General features: G+C 50.4%; 1 protein-coding gene across 1 annotated transcript in view; it reads left to right on the forward strand.

Moving 5' to 3' along the window:
* SEZ6L (seizure related 6 homolog like) overlaps nt 1-14,357 on the forward strand; it is a 146,179-nt gene that overhangs the window by 100,523 nt on the left and 31,299 nt on the right. The window contains exons 4-9 of the mRNA XM_077835369.1: nt 2,896-3,088; nt 4,361-4,546; nt 5,560-5,722; nt 7,329-7,495; nt 11,716-11,910; nt 13,208-13,346. Of these exons, the coding sequence (XP_077691495.1) occupies nt 2,896-3,088; nt 4,361-4,546; nt 5,560-5,722; nt 7,329-7,495; nt 11,716-11,910; nt 13,208-13,346 (1,043 nt within the window). The remainder of the gene's footprint in view (nt 1-2,895; nt 3,089-4,360; nt 4,547-5,559; nt 5,723-7,328; nt 7,496-11,715; nt 11,911-13,207; nt 13,347-14,357) is intronic.

The raw sequence follows: 14,357 nt of genomic DNA on the forward strand, positions 1-14,357 counted from the left end.
AGGAATGCAGGTCAGAACTCCTGTAAAGGGCTAATAAGCAATCTAGTTAGAGATGCGTTAGATTCTGTTTTGTTTAAATGGCTGATAAAATAAGCTGTGCTGAATAGAATGTATATTCCTGTTTTTGTGTCTTTTTGTAACTTAAGGTTTTGCCTAGAGGGATTCTCTATGTTTTGAATCTGATTACCCTGTAAGGTATTTACCATCCTGATTTTACAGAGGTGATTCTTTTACTTTTTCTTCAATTAAAATTCTTCTTTTAAGAACCTGATTGCTTTTTCATTGTTCTTAAGATCCAAGGGTTTGGGTCTGTGTTCACCTATGCAAATTGGAGAGGATTTTTATCAAGCCTTCCCCAGGAAAGGGGGTGTAGGGTTTGGGAGGATTTTTTTTGGGGGGCGGGGGAAGACGTTTCCAAGCGGGCTCTTTCCCTGTTATATATTTGTTAAACGCTTGGTGGTGGCAGCAATAAAGTCCAAGGGCAAAAGGTAAAATAGTTTGTACCTTGGGGAAGTTTTAACCTAAGCTGGTAAGAATAAGCTTAGTGGGTTTTTCATGCAGGTACCCACATCTGTACCCTAGAGTTCAGAGTGGGAAAGGAACCTGGACATGAAAAACCCCTAAGCTGACCAATGAGGAGACAAGATACTTTCAAAGCTGGAATGGGGGAGAAACAAAAGCTCTCTCTGTGTGTTGCCTTTGTTTCTCCCCCTCTCCAGCTTTGAAAGTATCTTGTCTCTTCACTGGTCAGTTTGGTCAGGTGCCAGCGAGGTTATCCTAGCTTCTTAACCCTTTACAGGTGAAAGGGTTTTTCCTCTGGCCAGGAGGGATTTAAAGGTGTTTACCCTTCCCTTTATATTTATGACAGTCTCTAACCTGTTCTTAAAAACCTCTAGTGATGGGGATTCACAACCTCCCTTGGTCGTTCCAGAGCTTAACTCTCCTGACAGTTAGAAAGATTTTCCTAATATCTGATCTAAATCTCCCTTGTTGCAGATTAAGCCCATGACTTCTTGTTCCACCTTCAGTGGACCTGGAGAACAATTGACTACCCTCCTCTTTATAACAGGACTTAATGTATTTGAAGACTGTTATCAGGTTCCACCTCGGTCTTCTTTTCTCAACACTAAACACGTCCAGTTCTTTTTAACCTTCCCTCACAGGTCAGGTTTTCTAAACCTTTGATCATTTTTGTTGCTCTCCTCTGGACTCTCTCCAATGTGTCCATATCATTCTTCAAGTGTGGTGCCCAGAACTGGACACGGTGCCCAGCTGAGGTCTCACCAATGCCGAGTAAAGCAGGACTATTCCTTCCTGTGTCTCACATTCAACTCTCCTGTTAATACTCCCCAGAATGATATTAGCCTTTTTTGCAAATGCATCACATTGTTGACTCCTATTCAATTTGTTATTCATTCTAACCCCCAGGTCTTTTTCAGCAGTGCTATTCCGTCTAGCGAGGGAGTCCCCATTTTGTAGTTGTGTGTTTGATTTTTCTTCTTCCTAAGTATAGCACTTTGCACTTGTCTGTACTGAATTTCATCTTGTTGATTTCAGACCAATTCTCCAATTTGTCAAGGTCATTTTGGATTCAAATTCTGTCTTCCAAAGAGCTTTCAACCCCTCCCTGCTTGGTGTCATCCTCAGATTTTATAAGCACACTCTCCACTCCATTACCTAAGTATTGATGAAAATATTGAATAGTACCAGACCCAGGACGGACCCCCTAGAGATGCCTTCTCAGTCTGACAGTGAACCATTGATAACTACTCTTTGAGTAAAAAAAGAAAAACCAAGGAGTACTTGTGGTACCTTAGAGACTAAGTCTCTCAACCAGTTTTTCACCCACCTCATAGTAGGCTCATCTAGACCACATTTCTCTTGTTTGCTCCTAAGAATCCCATGTGGGACTGTGTCAAAAGCCATACCAAAAATCAAGCTATGTCACCTCTACTGCTCCCCCTCCCCACCCACTAGGCCAGTAACCCTGTCAAAGAAGGAAATTAGATTGATTTGGCATGACTGGTCTTGACAAATCCATGTTGGCTACTATTTATAGTCCTATTATCTAGGTGCTTATGATGATGATGGTGATGATCATTTAAAGGTCAGCGTCACTAACTATTTCATTCTTCGGGTAAGAAAAGAGAGGGAGTGTCACAGATGTGCACAACTGATGCTGAGTGATGGCTCATTCGGAGCCACAAGTGGGTGGAGGTTGGTAGGTGCCACTGCTTATTCTCCCCCCAATTAAGGGGGAACCCAGTGGCACTAGGGGGAGCAGCAGGATCCGATTCTGAACGTCTCCACAATCTACTGTCATTCTGATGACTCACATGGGCGGAGCTTATTTTATGGGTGGGGCTTGGAAGAGTACCCCCGTGCCCTCCACCTTCTTCTTCCCCCAGTATGACCCCGATAATAGCAGCATAATTTAACAGTGCAGTAAATTCATGTTGGCACAAGGGTCCAGTTCCCGACTGAGGGTATGTCTAAAGCACTATGTACTCCAGGGTGCCGTGTAACTCACAATACCCCCCCCCCCCCCCGGCAGCTCTCCATGCAGGACAAGGACCAACTAAGAAGCACAGTGGGGTTCCATCGGGGAACGGGGAGGCAGGGGACCTGCGTTCTGCGACTGACTCAGCCAGCAGCTCCCTGTGGCGGATCACCTGGGTGTCCCCCCGCTGTGAAGTGGGGATAGCGCTCTCCAGGCTCGGTGCAGCACTTCGAGCGACTCAGGCCCTGTCAGTGAAGGACAGGGACCGTGCTAATCAGCCCAGACGGGAGGTGTCCGCATTGCGCGGGTGGCCTGGGAGCCTTGGTGCGGCTCCGTCGCGCATCGAGCGCCAGGCCAGGGCAAAGCTCCCAGGGTGGTGTCTGTCTGCCCTTCAGGTGAAGAGTGTGAACCTGTCAGAGGGCGAGGTGCTCGCCATTCGTGGAGTGGGCGATGACAGCTTGGTGGTCTTAGCCAATCAGACGCTTCTGGTGGAGGGGCAGGTGATTCGCAGCCCCACCAACTCCATTTCCGTTTACTTCCGGACGTTCCGAGACGATGTGGTCGGGACTTTTCAGCTTCATTACCAGGGTAGGTGTTTATTAGCCAAACCCAGCCAGCCCCTCCCCAGCCCCGGGGCTGAGAACCCAGCGGGGGGCCTCGCCCTCCAGGCCCCCCCGGCACAACCAGGCCAGCAGCATGGTCGAGTGGCTGGGGCAGTGGGCTGCAACCCAGGAGATTTGGGTTTTATTCCTGACTCTCTCACTGATTTGCTGGGCGACCTTGGGCAAGCCACTTCACCTCTCCCGTGCCATGGGGCTGCTCCCACTGCAGTCGGGAGATGGGGGAAGGGGGGATCAGACCCTGGGTGTCCTCTTTGCAGAATCCTTTCAGAGCCCTGGATAAAGATGCTACGTGAGTGGGAATTGTTAGAAGACGAAATGTCCTTCCCCATCTACCGTGCCAATCCTTCTGGCACTGGCTCTGTATCCTGAATGGCTGTTGGGCCACAAGTGCAGTCATTACAAGCATGGGCAGAAGCACATTTGCTTTACATTTTTTGGTAGCTCCCAAGCTGAGGGTGAAACCAGGGACTGAGAGGTGAAATACCCCAGCCCCCAAGCTGCCTAAGGTCTCTGAATAAAACCGGTTTGTATCCATTGTAGCTGAACACAGTCTGCCCCCTGCACAAGCCATTGCCTGCTTAGGAGAGGAATAAATAATCAAACACTAACTGCAGGCTTCACTCCCAAGTTTTGCAGGGGCTTCTGCCCCTTGGGGCATGTGGCTCTGTTTTATGGAACTGTGCTCAGAGGATCTGCTCCAGCAAAGCAGGTAGACATGTGAGTAAACCCATTGTCCTCATGTTCTTAGAGTTAGGCTCATGCTTGACTGCTTTGCTGGATCAGGGCCAGAGTGAGCAGACGTCTCTATTCTCTGACACTTGCCGTACAGACACAGGTTACTTATTTATATGGACCTTGACAGGTCTAGCCTTTCTGGCACATTTCCAGCGATTTTATTTTCCCCTAGGCCCACTGCATCTGTTTCTGTTCTCATATAGAAGCCCATCCTACAGGGATACGTACAGAATATTTATTTTTCCCTTGAACAGCTACAGAAAAATAAACGACTACAAGTGAATTCTTGTTGGAAACAAGAATTAGAAAGGACGTCTAATTGAAAGCATGAACAGGTGAAAAGTAATCAATGGCACAAACACACAAGTCTCCAACAATGGTGTGTTTGGGCTAGTGTGACCAGGTTCCATTACCTCTTCAGCTTTCACCCACTCTTCTTATTGCAGAATTACTCAGAGAAGACAGTGGCGATGCTTAAAATCTCACTGTGTGTTTGTTCTAGTGTTCATGCTGAGCTGCAACTTTCCACGGAGACCTGACTTTGGAGATGTCACTGTAATGGATCTGCATTCTGGTGGAGTCGCCCATTTCCACTGTTACCTGGGATATGAACTCCAAGGCCCCAAAGTGCTTACATGCATCAATGCATCTAGACCTCACTGGAGCAGCCCAGAACCTGTCTGTTCGGGTACAGCAACTGATCATTAACACAGATGCTAAGACAAGCCTGACTCTAGAATAATTTAGTGTTAGAAGTTGAATGTGAGCCTGGGAGAGGGGGAAACTACCAAATTCTGCTCCCATTTACATCAGCAGGCATCCATGCAGTTCAGTGGAGTGACACTTCATGTGAGTAAAGCGTGAGGAACACAACATCAGTGGCTTCTGGCAGAGGTAGAATGCAAATCCCCTGGGAGACAATATATCTGCTCAGCTCTTCTCAAAAAGCTTTTCCTCCTGCCTCTACCACTCCTCGGCGTTAAGCTGCTTCCAGTTGTGTTCAGAGCCACCCAGCTTGTGTGTGAGAATCACTCATACAGAGCCCAGCCTCCCTCACTACCTTATACAGCCTGCTTCCTACATAATCCCACTCTCCCAGGCTTGCGGGGTTTCCCTGTCTCCACCATGCAGAGCTGCACACAGCTGCACATTTGCTGTGCAGGATGGGGCAGTTTCAGTTGACATTGGGTTCAGGTGACATTGCGGGTCAACCCCTCACTCCTAACTTTCCTTTCCCAAGTTAAATGAACCTAAAATGTCAAAGAGAAACCAGTGGAAAGCAGAGCATTCCCTGATCTGGGGTCAAACCCACACAAAGCCACGAGCTTCACATGGTTTGAACCTGCATCTGCAATAAATCAACCTAATATCCTTCCAGCGCACTGTGCCACCCTGGGAAGGAAACGCAAAACCAGGGAAGATTTAAATGCTTTGGGGACTCATAACAAGAGTGGATTCTGCTCCGAGTTATACTGGTGTAAATCCACATCTTTGGAGTCAGTGGAGTCACTCCAGTTTACCCTGGTGCAGTTGAGAGCAGAACCTGCCCTGATTTGGCAGCCCATTTCTTGGTGAAGAGGCCCTTCCTTAGCACACACTCATTTGTCAGTACAGAGTGCATGGCCCGCTTTATTTGGCTGGGGCTGAAGCTCTGAGTGGCTGTGTGCTCCAGTCTCACTGTCTCTGTGATCTCCTTGCCAGCACCCTGCGGAGGGACAGTGCATAATGCCACCATTGGACGAGTTCTCTCGCCGAGCTACCCCGGGAACCGCAGCAACATGCACTGCGTGTGGACCATCGAAGCTCCCCAGGGCCAGAAGCTGCACCTGCACTTTGAGAGGCTTCTGCTGAGCGAAAAGGACAGGTGAGGGGCCCTGCAATGAGTCGCTCGTGGAACACAGGCATGCTGACCCGAGAGCCAGAATCTGAGCTGACCTGTGCAGAGAGGTTAGCTTTGCCATTGCTGCCAGGGCGACTGCCGGGGTTCAGGGGCGCCCCCACCCAGGTCTCAGCACGCTGCTCTTCCCACCCTATGCCATCAGCGTGAGGAAGACCTGGCAGCCTCCTGCCCCACCCAGAGGAGGCTCAAGGGTCTCGCAAGGGGTTTTCCTCAGGACTGACTGGGCAGTGTATTCCCTCACTCCAACCTGAGTGGGCCTTACCCCGCCACCTTTCAGACTGCGATCTCCTGTCTCCAGGGCGTGCCGGGACCAGGGCACTTCCCGTCTCGTTATAGCGGGAGCCAGCGAGTTGGCTGGGGATTTCGATGGCCCTGGGTGGTGAAGTGTAATTCCCACACCAGGGGTTCAGGCGCCCTCCTCTTGTGAGTCTCATGTGCATGGGAGGGGGTAGGGAGCGTCGCCCCTTTGGGGATTTCATCACAGGCCAGCATTCTCTAGGGCAGGAGTCTCCAGTGTGCAGGGGGGTCACAACCATCCTGCCCTGCACGTGTTGCTGAATGGGAAGGGTGCCCAACGAGATGGGAGGGCATCATGGGAGGAGGTGAGTCTTGCTGGCACAGAAGAGTCAAAGATCCCTTGTTCTCGGGCAGGACTCCCCCGAGTAACTTTTAAACAGAAAGTGATGGGAGGGGCAGGAGAGCTAATGGGCCCCGTTGCCCCAGATGGGAACTGGATCACCTGCAGATGGTCACGATAGTCCCTTCTGGCCTTAAACATCTACAGTTACCCCCACCCATTGTGTGATTTAGCATGTGGTTTGTGTAATGACACTGGGTCTCATAATCAGTAGCCCAATCCACAAACTGCCCCCTCTGGCTCCCAAAAAACCCCCACATGCCCATGGCTGCATCTCACCCACAAACACAAAGTGACAAATCACAGTCTGTTGGCATCCATAACACAGAGCACACATTTATGGGGCTGATGTTTGTGTTTAAGTGTCATTAAAAATTCAGTCTGGTAACAGGCAATAAAGCCAGTTTATGGCTTGTAGTAAAAGCAGAGAATAAAGCACCTGTTTACTACACGATAAAATAGACGTATCTGCTTTGTGAATTGGTGTTTGCATCATGTCTTTCAAACACTGCCCTCCGAATGCATGCCCGAACGGGCCCCTGCCTGGGTGAGGAACGACTGGCACGGCCCCTGCCATGCTGGCTTGTTGAGAATCCACAGTGCTGAAAGGCAGAGGCGTTACTTCCCCTGCTTCCCTATTTTTAGTGGCAAGTTAGAGGCCTTTTCACTCCGCCCGGGGCCTGGTGACGAGGAAGGAGCAGCTCCCTGTTCAGAAATGTCTCACGCTGTTGCCACATACACATTTCATCCTCTTCCTTCCTGGGCTTCCAGCTCCTCACCTGATCCTGGCCTGTGCTGGTAAATGAACAGGGGTCGGGGTGTGTGGAGCGAGCGATTACCAGCCTGTGCTCGCTTGGTCCCTGCCCAGACAGAAAGGTGGCCAGTGGAGGAGCCAGTAGCCCTTTGCTGACATGCCGTGCCCTTTCTGAACAGAATGGTGGTGTACAGCGGAGAGACAAACCACTCAGCCGTCCTCTATGATTCCCTCCGGACAGAGAGCGTCCCCTTTGAAGGCGTGATCAGCGACGGTACCACCATCCGCGTTGACTTCATGGCGGATGAGGCGAGGGCCACCACAGCTTTCAACATTCGATTTGAAGGTGACTCCCCCTTTAATTTTGGATCTGGCTGGTGGGTAGCAGCAGGCAGACACTCGCTAATGCTGCTTGTACTCCGTGGAATCAGGCAATTAACAGAGGTACTGATTGCAATTACTCTAGCAGGGGTTACCCTTCGTAGCAATAGGAAGCTGATTGCTCCTGAACCAGGAGAATCCAACAGCCACCCCTCTCCTTGTCCCTGCCTTATTGGAGGCATCGATTGGTACCTGGTGCTGAGTCGGCCAGGCCTGCCAGCGGACTGGTAGTCAACTCGCTAATATCTCTAGACCAGCACAGACAGGCGACCATCTGCACATGAGGCTCCCACGAATTACAGAAGGCAAGTCGCGGCAGTTCCTCTCCCCTCCCAGCCTGGCTGCTGCAAATGTGACAACTGCATAAGCCCTGCTGGGAGGATTCACCTCCTGGCTGCGAACGTGTCACTGGTGATGCACAGTCGGCTGCAGCTTCTAGTTCTCCCCAAAGACCTGTTCCAGCAAACAGGAATCAAGGCAAAAGAAATGAGTGCTCATTTCTGCAGTACAGATAGTCTGGGAAGTGGAGTTTTCTTTTCCCTTTGTTCATTGTGAGGGGCAAATCGGACAAATGGCTACAAACCAGAGAGCATTCCCAGACACCAGGGGGAGAGTCAAGCCAGAAATGTTAGACTGGCAACAGGACACTACCTCCTCCCGTAGCTTCGGATTTACTTTGGTTTAGCTTTGAGTTGGACTAGTAACTACTTCAGAGGCGAGCTGGGGTGTTACTGTCCAGAGGAATCAGGAAAAAGCCAGCCTGTACCCGGGATGCCGGCCAGCACTGCAGATACATTCTGCTAGACAGACATACCAGTTGCAGTCAGATTAGAGCAGTGGCAGTTTGGATCTACATTTTTTTTTTAAAGGGTGGGGGGATAAATCACAGTTCCTCCAATGCCATTGAAAACTGAAAATCAAACCTCCCGTTTGCTCCTAGTTTCCCTTTTGCTTCCCCCTGCCCTGGCACCATCCTCCATCAGAATCGGTTTCCTTACTGGGGCTGCAAAGACACTGAACATTCAGTTTTCTGCCTTGTCGCCTAGTTCTGCACTTTAAATACTTCCCTACAATCCCAGCTTTCCCGTACAGCTGTTCTATTTTTATAGGCTTTTTTCCTTCAAAAGCTTTTGTGGCATTTGGTGCCAAAGCTCCGTGGTGACTGTTAGAAGCTATAATAATCCGGCCTGTGTCACTCACCTGCCTGCTATTTAAGTCCCACTTACCCCAGGCCTAATCATCTGTGCTCAGAGTTAAGAGCAATTTCTTTACATTTGAAAAGTGCCCTGACGCATAATTAAACTATATTATACAAAGAGGGTCTGTGCTACCCACAAATAACCCCTGTTCACTTTAACTAAGAAGCGCATTGGAAATACAGAGGGCCAGATCCTCAGCAACTGGTGTAAGTCAGGGAGGCTGCACTGACAGCACCAGAACTGACTTCAGTGGCGCTATCCCTGTTTGCACGAGCTGGGGATCTGGCCCTGCTCTCCACATTTCGCAGTTCAGTGACTGTTTAGTCAGCAGCTGGGAGTTTTAATAGACCAGGTATGTCTGAGCCTTTGAGGGTTAGCACAGTCTCCCTTCATCAGACCTGCTGGTGGTTCAGTCAAACCCAAACCCTTCCTCCTTTGCTCCCACCCGTCGAAGACGGAATGGTGCAGCTCCCCTCCCTTGAGGTATGTACATAGGAAACCTGGGATGGACAGCCCTACAAGAGCTCTGTCCTGCATCACTGCATTGCTGTCCGGGCTGGTCTGAGGAATTGGGGATGTTAAGTACCAGAAAGCACTAACTAGACATCGCTGTAACGGGGGAGGGGTCTGCCACCCAATGCCCCTCAGGGCCTGGACACCCCTACTATCTCCTGCCCCTGTTTTCGCCTTCACCAGACTCCACAGTCTCTGTCAGCCACAGCCCTGCTTAGCATCTGGGGGGTTTATTACATTAACAAAGTTCTCAGACAAACAGAAAAGCAATCTTCCACCCAGGCTTACCGTAGACATGGCCCCTCCTCCCTGAGGAACTGGCCCTTTCTCCAGGACCATGGCAAGAGACTCCCTTTCCCTGCAGCTCCAAGCTCTGCCAGTCCCTCACTGTAGGAGCCCCCTCCTGCAGCTTCCTGCTGCCTTTTACCCTGGGATCACCGTGATTCAACCCAGGTGGGGCCTGTCCTGTAATCAGGGCTGGCTTAGGCCCTGGCTCTCCAGTTCTGTTACACTCACCTAACAAAATCCAGGCCTCCCGGACTTGGAAGGCAGAGTAATAAAGTCATAATTGACTTGGGTTGTTCAAGTCAGAAGCAGATTCTCCCAGAGAGGATTTGTGTGGGTGAGAGTGCTATATATGGTGGAATGAGTCACAAGTGTCCAGGTGCATGGGTGAAGAGGACTGAGCCTTACTTACAGGTTGGGGTGGTGATCTGGCCAGGGTGGTCTAACTGGCATCCTCTATCCCAAAGAATAGGGCAGGGGTTCTCAAACTTCATTGCACCCGACCCTCTTCTGACAACAAAAATTACTACACGGCCCCAAGAGGGGGGGACTGAAGCCAGAGCCGACCCGAGCCCACCCAAGCCCTGCTTCTCCGGGCAGGGGGGCCAAAGCCCGAGCCCCACCACCCTGGGCAGGGGGCATGTAACCTGAGGCCGGGGCTTGGGCTTTGGCTTTTGCCCTGGGCCCCAGCCAGTGCTGGTGACCCCATTGAAATGGGGTTGCGACCCACTTTGGGGTCCCAGCCCACAGTTTGAGAGCTGCTACAGTAGGGGATGATATGTCCCCCAGTTAAACTTCCTGTGCAGATCCACGCAGTATAGCTCCTGGTGACTGCAGAAAATGCCTAATTGGGAACCTCTCCAAGATTACAGAGAAGTAATCTTACTCCAGTCATTTGCCTTCTGCCTGCGAAGTCTCATGGAGCAGGCAGAGCAGCTGTAAATCTGACTGAGGAATGGCCTGCATTTGTGAACCAGTTAATATCCAAGAGCTTCTCCTTTGGAGAACGAGAGGTTCAGGGACACGCCAGGTGAATTCCAGGGAACTCCAGGAGATTTGCCACAATTGTCATTTAAATACGTTCTGCTGTCAGGATCAGTCTAAGACCTCGGGTCTCTGACCAGACTCGATAACATGCAATAATCCCAGGGAAGAAGGTTGCTCAGTAAATATGTAAACTGGCAGCATGGCGTGTATAGTACTGTTGATAATACACAAAAGAAGTGGGGTTTGGCTCAGCCTTAAAAGCTCAGACCAGATAAACCATTATTAATCCTAATTGCCTGTAAAATAAGCCAAAGAACAGGGCTGCAGCATCCCTGTACAAGAGCCCAGTTCAGCAGCAATCCCATCCGGTGGCCACGCTCTGAAGCAGACGCCATGCACCGGCAGTTTGGGAAGGGTTTCTAGGAGAGCGCTTGCCCAGAATGTGCCACCTCAGACTTGAACTCTTTGTCGAGTTACATGTTAAGTGATAAAAACGTCCTGACCAGCCCTGACTAGAACTTGCTCAGTCACAGTCAATTGACAGCTTTCAATTTCGGCCTCCACACACTGGTTTCCAGCTTACAATCACTGGGCACTATCTCTGTTTGCTCAGCGCTGGCTGGGGATTGGGCTGGCCAGGGGGGCCTTTAAACACAAATGCCACTCTTGTTTGTAAAGTAAATGTAAACCAAATGTGATTGGAATGGAATTTAGTTTGACAGGCAGCTTTCTCCCTCCCACATGCCCCGACGGATGGCACAGTGCTGGGGAGCCCAATGGAATTCCCGAGCGTGGCACGAGCTAGACTGGCATTCAGGCTCACTGCTGCTGGGTGCCACAAATACAGCAGGGACGTACCAGTCCTGACCCCAGGTGAGGCCCTGCCAGGGAGATAAGCACTGACTCGGGCTGGTTCTTATTCTTCCCAGAGCAGCTTACTGATCCCTAGCTCTGCTACAGAGAGGTTATGTAACACTGGTCTGTACAATGGATAACAGCCTAGTACTGCTAATGGACTCACCCCTTAGCTCAGCTGGTGCTTTGGAGCTGATGGCCCAGAGTGCAGACTCTGTTGATTCCCTGTAGTGAGAGTTGTTACAGTTGCACAAGAACTGGAAAAGGAGACAGTGACAGGTGCTGTCTCCTCCCCAGAGCAGGGTCCGTGTTGCACCTGTCCAATTAACATGTGTTTCTCTTCAAGCTTTCGAGCGAGGCCATTGCTACGAACCCTACATTCAGAATGGGAATTTTACCACCTCCGATCCTACCTACAACCTGGGAACGACGGTGGAGTTCACCTGTGACCCTGGCCATTCCCTGGAGCAGGGACCCGCCATAATCGAGTGTATCAATGTTAGGGACCCCTACTGGAATGACACCGAGCCCCTGTGCAGAGGTCAGTTACCCTCCGCCAGCTGGGGTCACTACGCCTTGTCCCGGTACTGCACGCAGGAGAACATGCACAAATAAAAACTCTCCAGTGTTAGTGACCACGTTGCCAGAGAACGTGACTGCACGTGAGTGAGGATAACGTAGCTAAGTTAAGGCATATGTCTGTGAGCCCTTGCAAAGCATTCAGAGACAGGACAGCAAATGTAGAGAGGGCCTTAGCCCCCAAGGGGCCTGTTGACTGCACTGGAAAAGTGGGGGGCTTGGCCTTTCTCAAAGTCGGCTGCCAGAGCTCCCACTGTGCCAGGCAGAGTAGGGAGAGCTCCCCACTGCACTGCAGGCAGCGTTCCCTCTGCCCCCAGGACGGTTCCTGTACAACACTGAGTGGATGTTTTCAGAGAACTATCCATAATGACTCCAGGATCTCTTTCTTGACTGGGGTCTAAATTAGCTGTGGCCACTCAAAAAAGAGATCTTGGAGTCATGGTGGATAGTTCTCTGAACACATCCACTCAGTGTGCCGCGGCAGTCAAAAAAGCGAACAGAATGTTGGGAATCATTAAGAAAGGGAGAGATAATAAGACAGAAAATATCATATTGCCTCTGTATAAATCCATGGTACGCCCACATCTTGAATACTGCGTGCAGATGTGGTTGCCCCATCTCAAAAAAGATATGTTGGAATTGGAAAAGGTTCAGAAAAGGGCAACAAAAATTATTAGGGGTATGGAACAGCTGCCTTATGAGGAGAGATTAATAAGACTGGGACTTGTCAGCTTGGAAAAGAAATGACTAAAGGGGGATATGACAGAGATCTATAAAATCATGGTTGGTATGGAGAAAGTAAATAAGGAAGTGTTATTTACTCCTTCTCATAACACAAGAACTAGGGGCCACCAAATGAAATTAATAGGTAACAGGTTTGAAAACAAACAAAAGGAAGTATTTTTTCACACAACGCACAGTCAACCTGTGGAACTCCTTGCCAGAGGATGTTGTGAAGGCCATGACTATAACAGGGTTCAAAAAAGAACTAGATAAATTCATGGAGGATAGGTCCATCAATGACTATTAGCCAGGATGGGCAGGGATGGTGTCCCTAGCCTCTGTTTGCCAGAAGCTGGGAATGGGCAACAGGGGATGGATCACTTGATGATTCCCTGTTCTGTTCATTCCCTCTGGGGCACCTGGCATTGGCCACTGTCAGAAGACAGGATACTGGGCTAGATGGACCTTTGCTCTGACCCCGTCTGGCCACTCTTATGTTCTTATGAGTCACCTCTCTCTGTCTCTCTTTATTTCAGCAATGTGTGGAGGGGAGCTCTCTGCCATGGCAGGAGTCATCCTGTCCCCTAACTGGCCAGAGCCCTATGCTGAGGGAGAGGACTGCATCTGGAGGGTACACGTTGGGGAGGAAAAGCGGCTTTTCTTGGACGTCCAGCTGTGAGTACTTCACAGGGCCTGACACGGGCTGGGCTGATCCTTTTCCTCCAACAGCTGGTTTACCACGTGTGATTGCTCTGCTGACACCAGAAACTGTTACAAGGCCGGGGTGTGTTGGTGGGACGTGCTGCCCTTTGCTGTGCTTAGACCTCAGCAGGTGGGCTACGCACAAAGTGACCACAGATAGCACTGTGCAAAGACAGGCCACTGTTACTAGCTGCCTCCATCACAGAGGGAAGCAAGTCTGGGCCCAAAAGTTCTAATCCTGCTTCTGTCTCTGAAACGGCGGGTCATCTTCAGAAGTCACCGAACCTCCGTGCCTCGGTTGTCCCACCCATTGGAGGGTCTGGGATATTAATGGGAGCAAAATGAACTATGCCATAATTTTAGATGCAGATCGGACAGGGACAATGATCTCCCCGGCCCAGCCAGGAAGAGGTGCTAAAAGGACGAGAAACTGCAAAACAATCTGAAGATGAAAAATATTACACAAGTGTCATTTGATTTATAACCCTAGATCACATTGCGTGGAAATCTGCTGGACTCATGGATGAAGGTTCTTAGCACAGATTCTGCCTCGTTTTGCAGAATCTGCAGTTTTAAACAGTGAAGCTTGTGGCCCATTTTGACAAGGGTCCCCATGCCAATATGGTGCCACTCGATCTGCAGCATGGCACCGCGTGCCTGCTCTAGATCATGTGGGTGGGCGAGAAAGCCCTTTAAGGGAGGTGTGTGCTTCCTGATCCTGGCAAAGGGCTACCCCAGCACGCATAGGGAGAAGGCAGATGAAACTCCTGCTGCTGTGGGGTTCTCTCCACCACCCAGCCTCGCCCTCTCTGAAACTTTCTCTTTTAGTCCCAGCCCCAGCTGGGCTCTAGCTGGGACCCTACTGGCCGGCTCTGGCCTAGGCTCCTTCTTGGCTGGGTTCTTTTAAGCTCTTTTCACTAGCACAGCATGAAATAATTTGTGACACACTCTGGGCTCGCTGCTCCGGTAATGAGGAGGGCTGCT

This window comes from Eretmochelys imbricata, chromosome 15 (genome assembly GCF_965152235.1).
Source record: "Eretmochelys imbricata isolate rEreImb1 chromosome 15, rEreImb1.hap1, whole genome shotgun sequence".
Lineage (NCBI taxonomy): Eukaryota > Metazoa > Chordata > Testudines > Cheloniidae > Eretmochelys > Eretmochelys imbricata.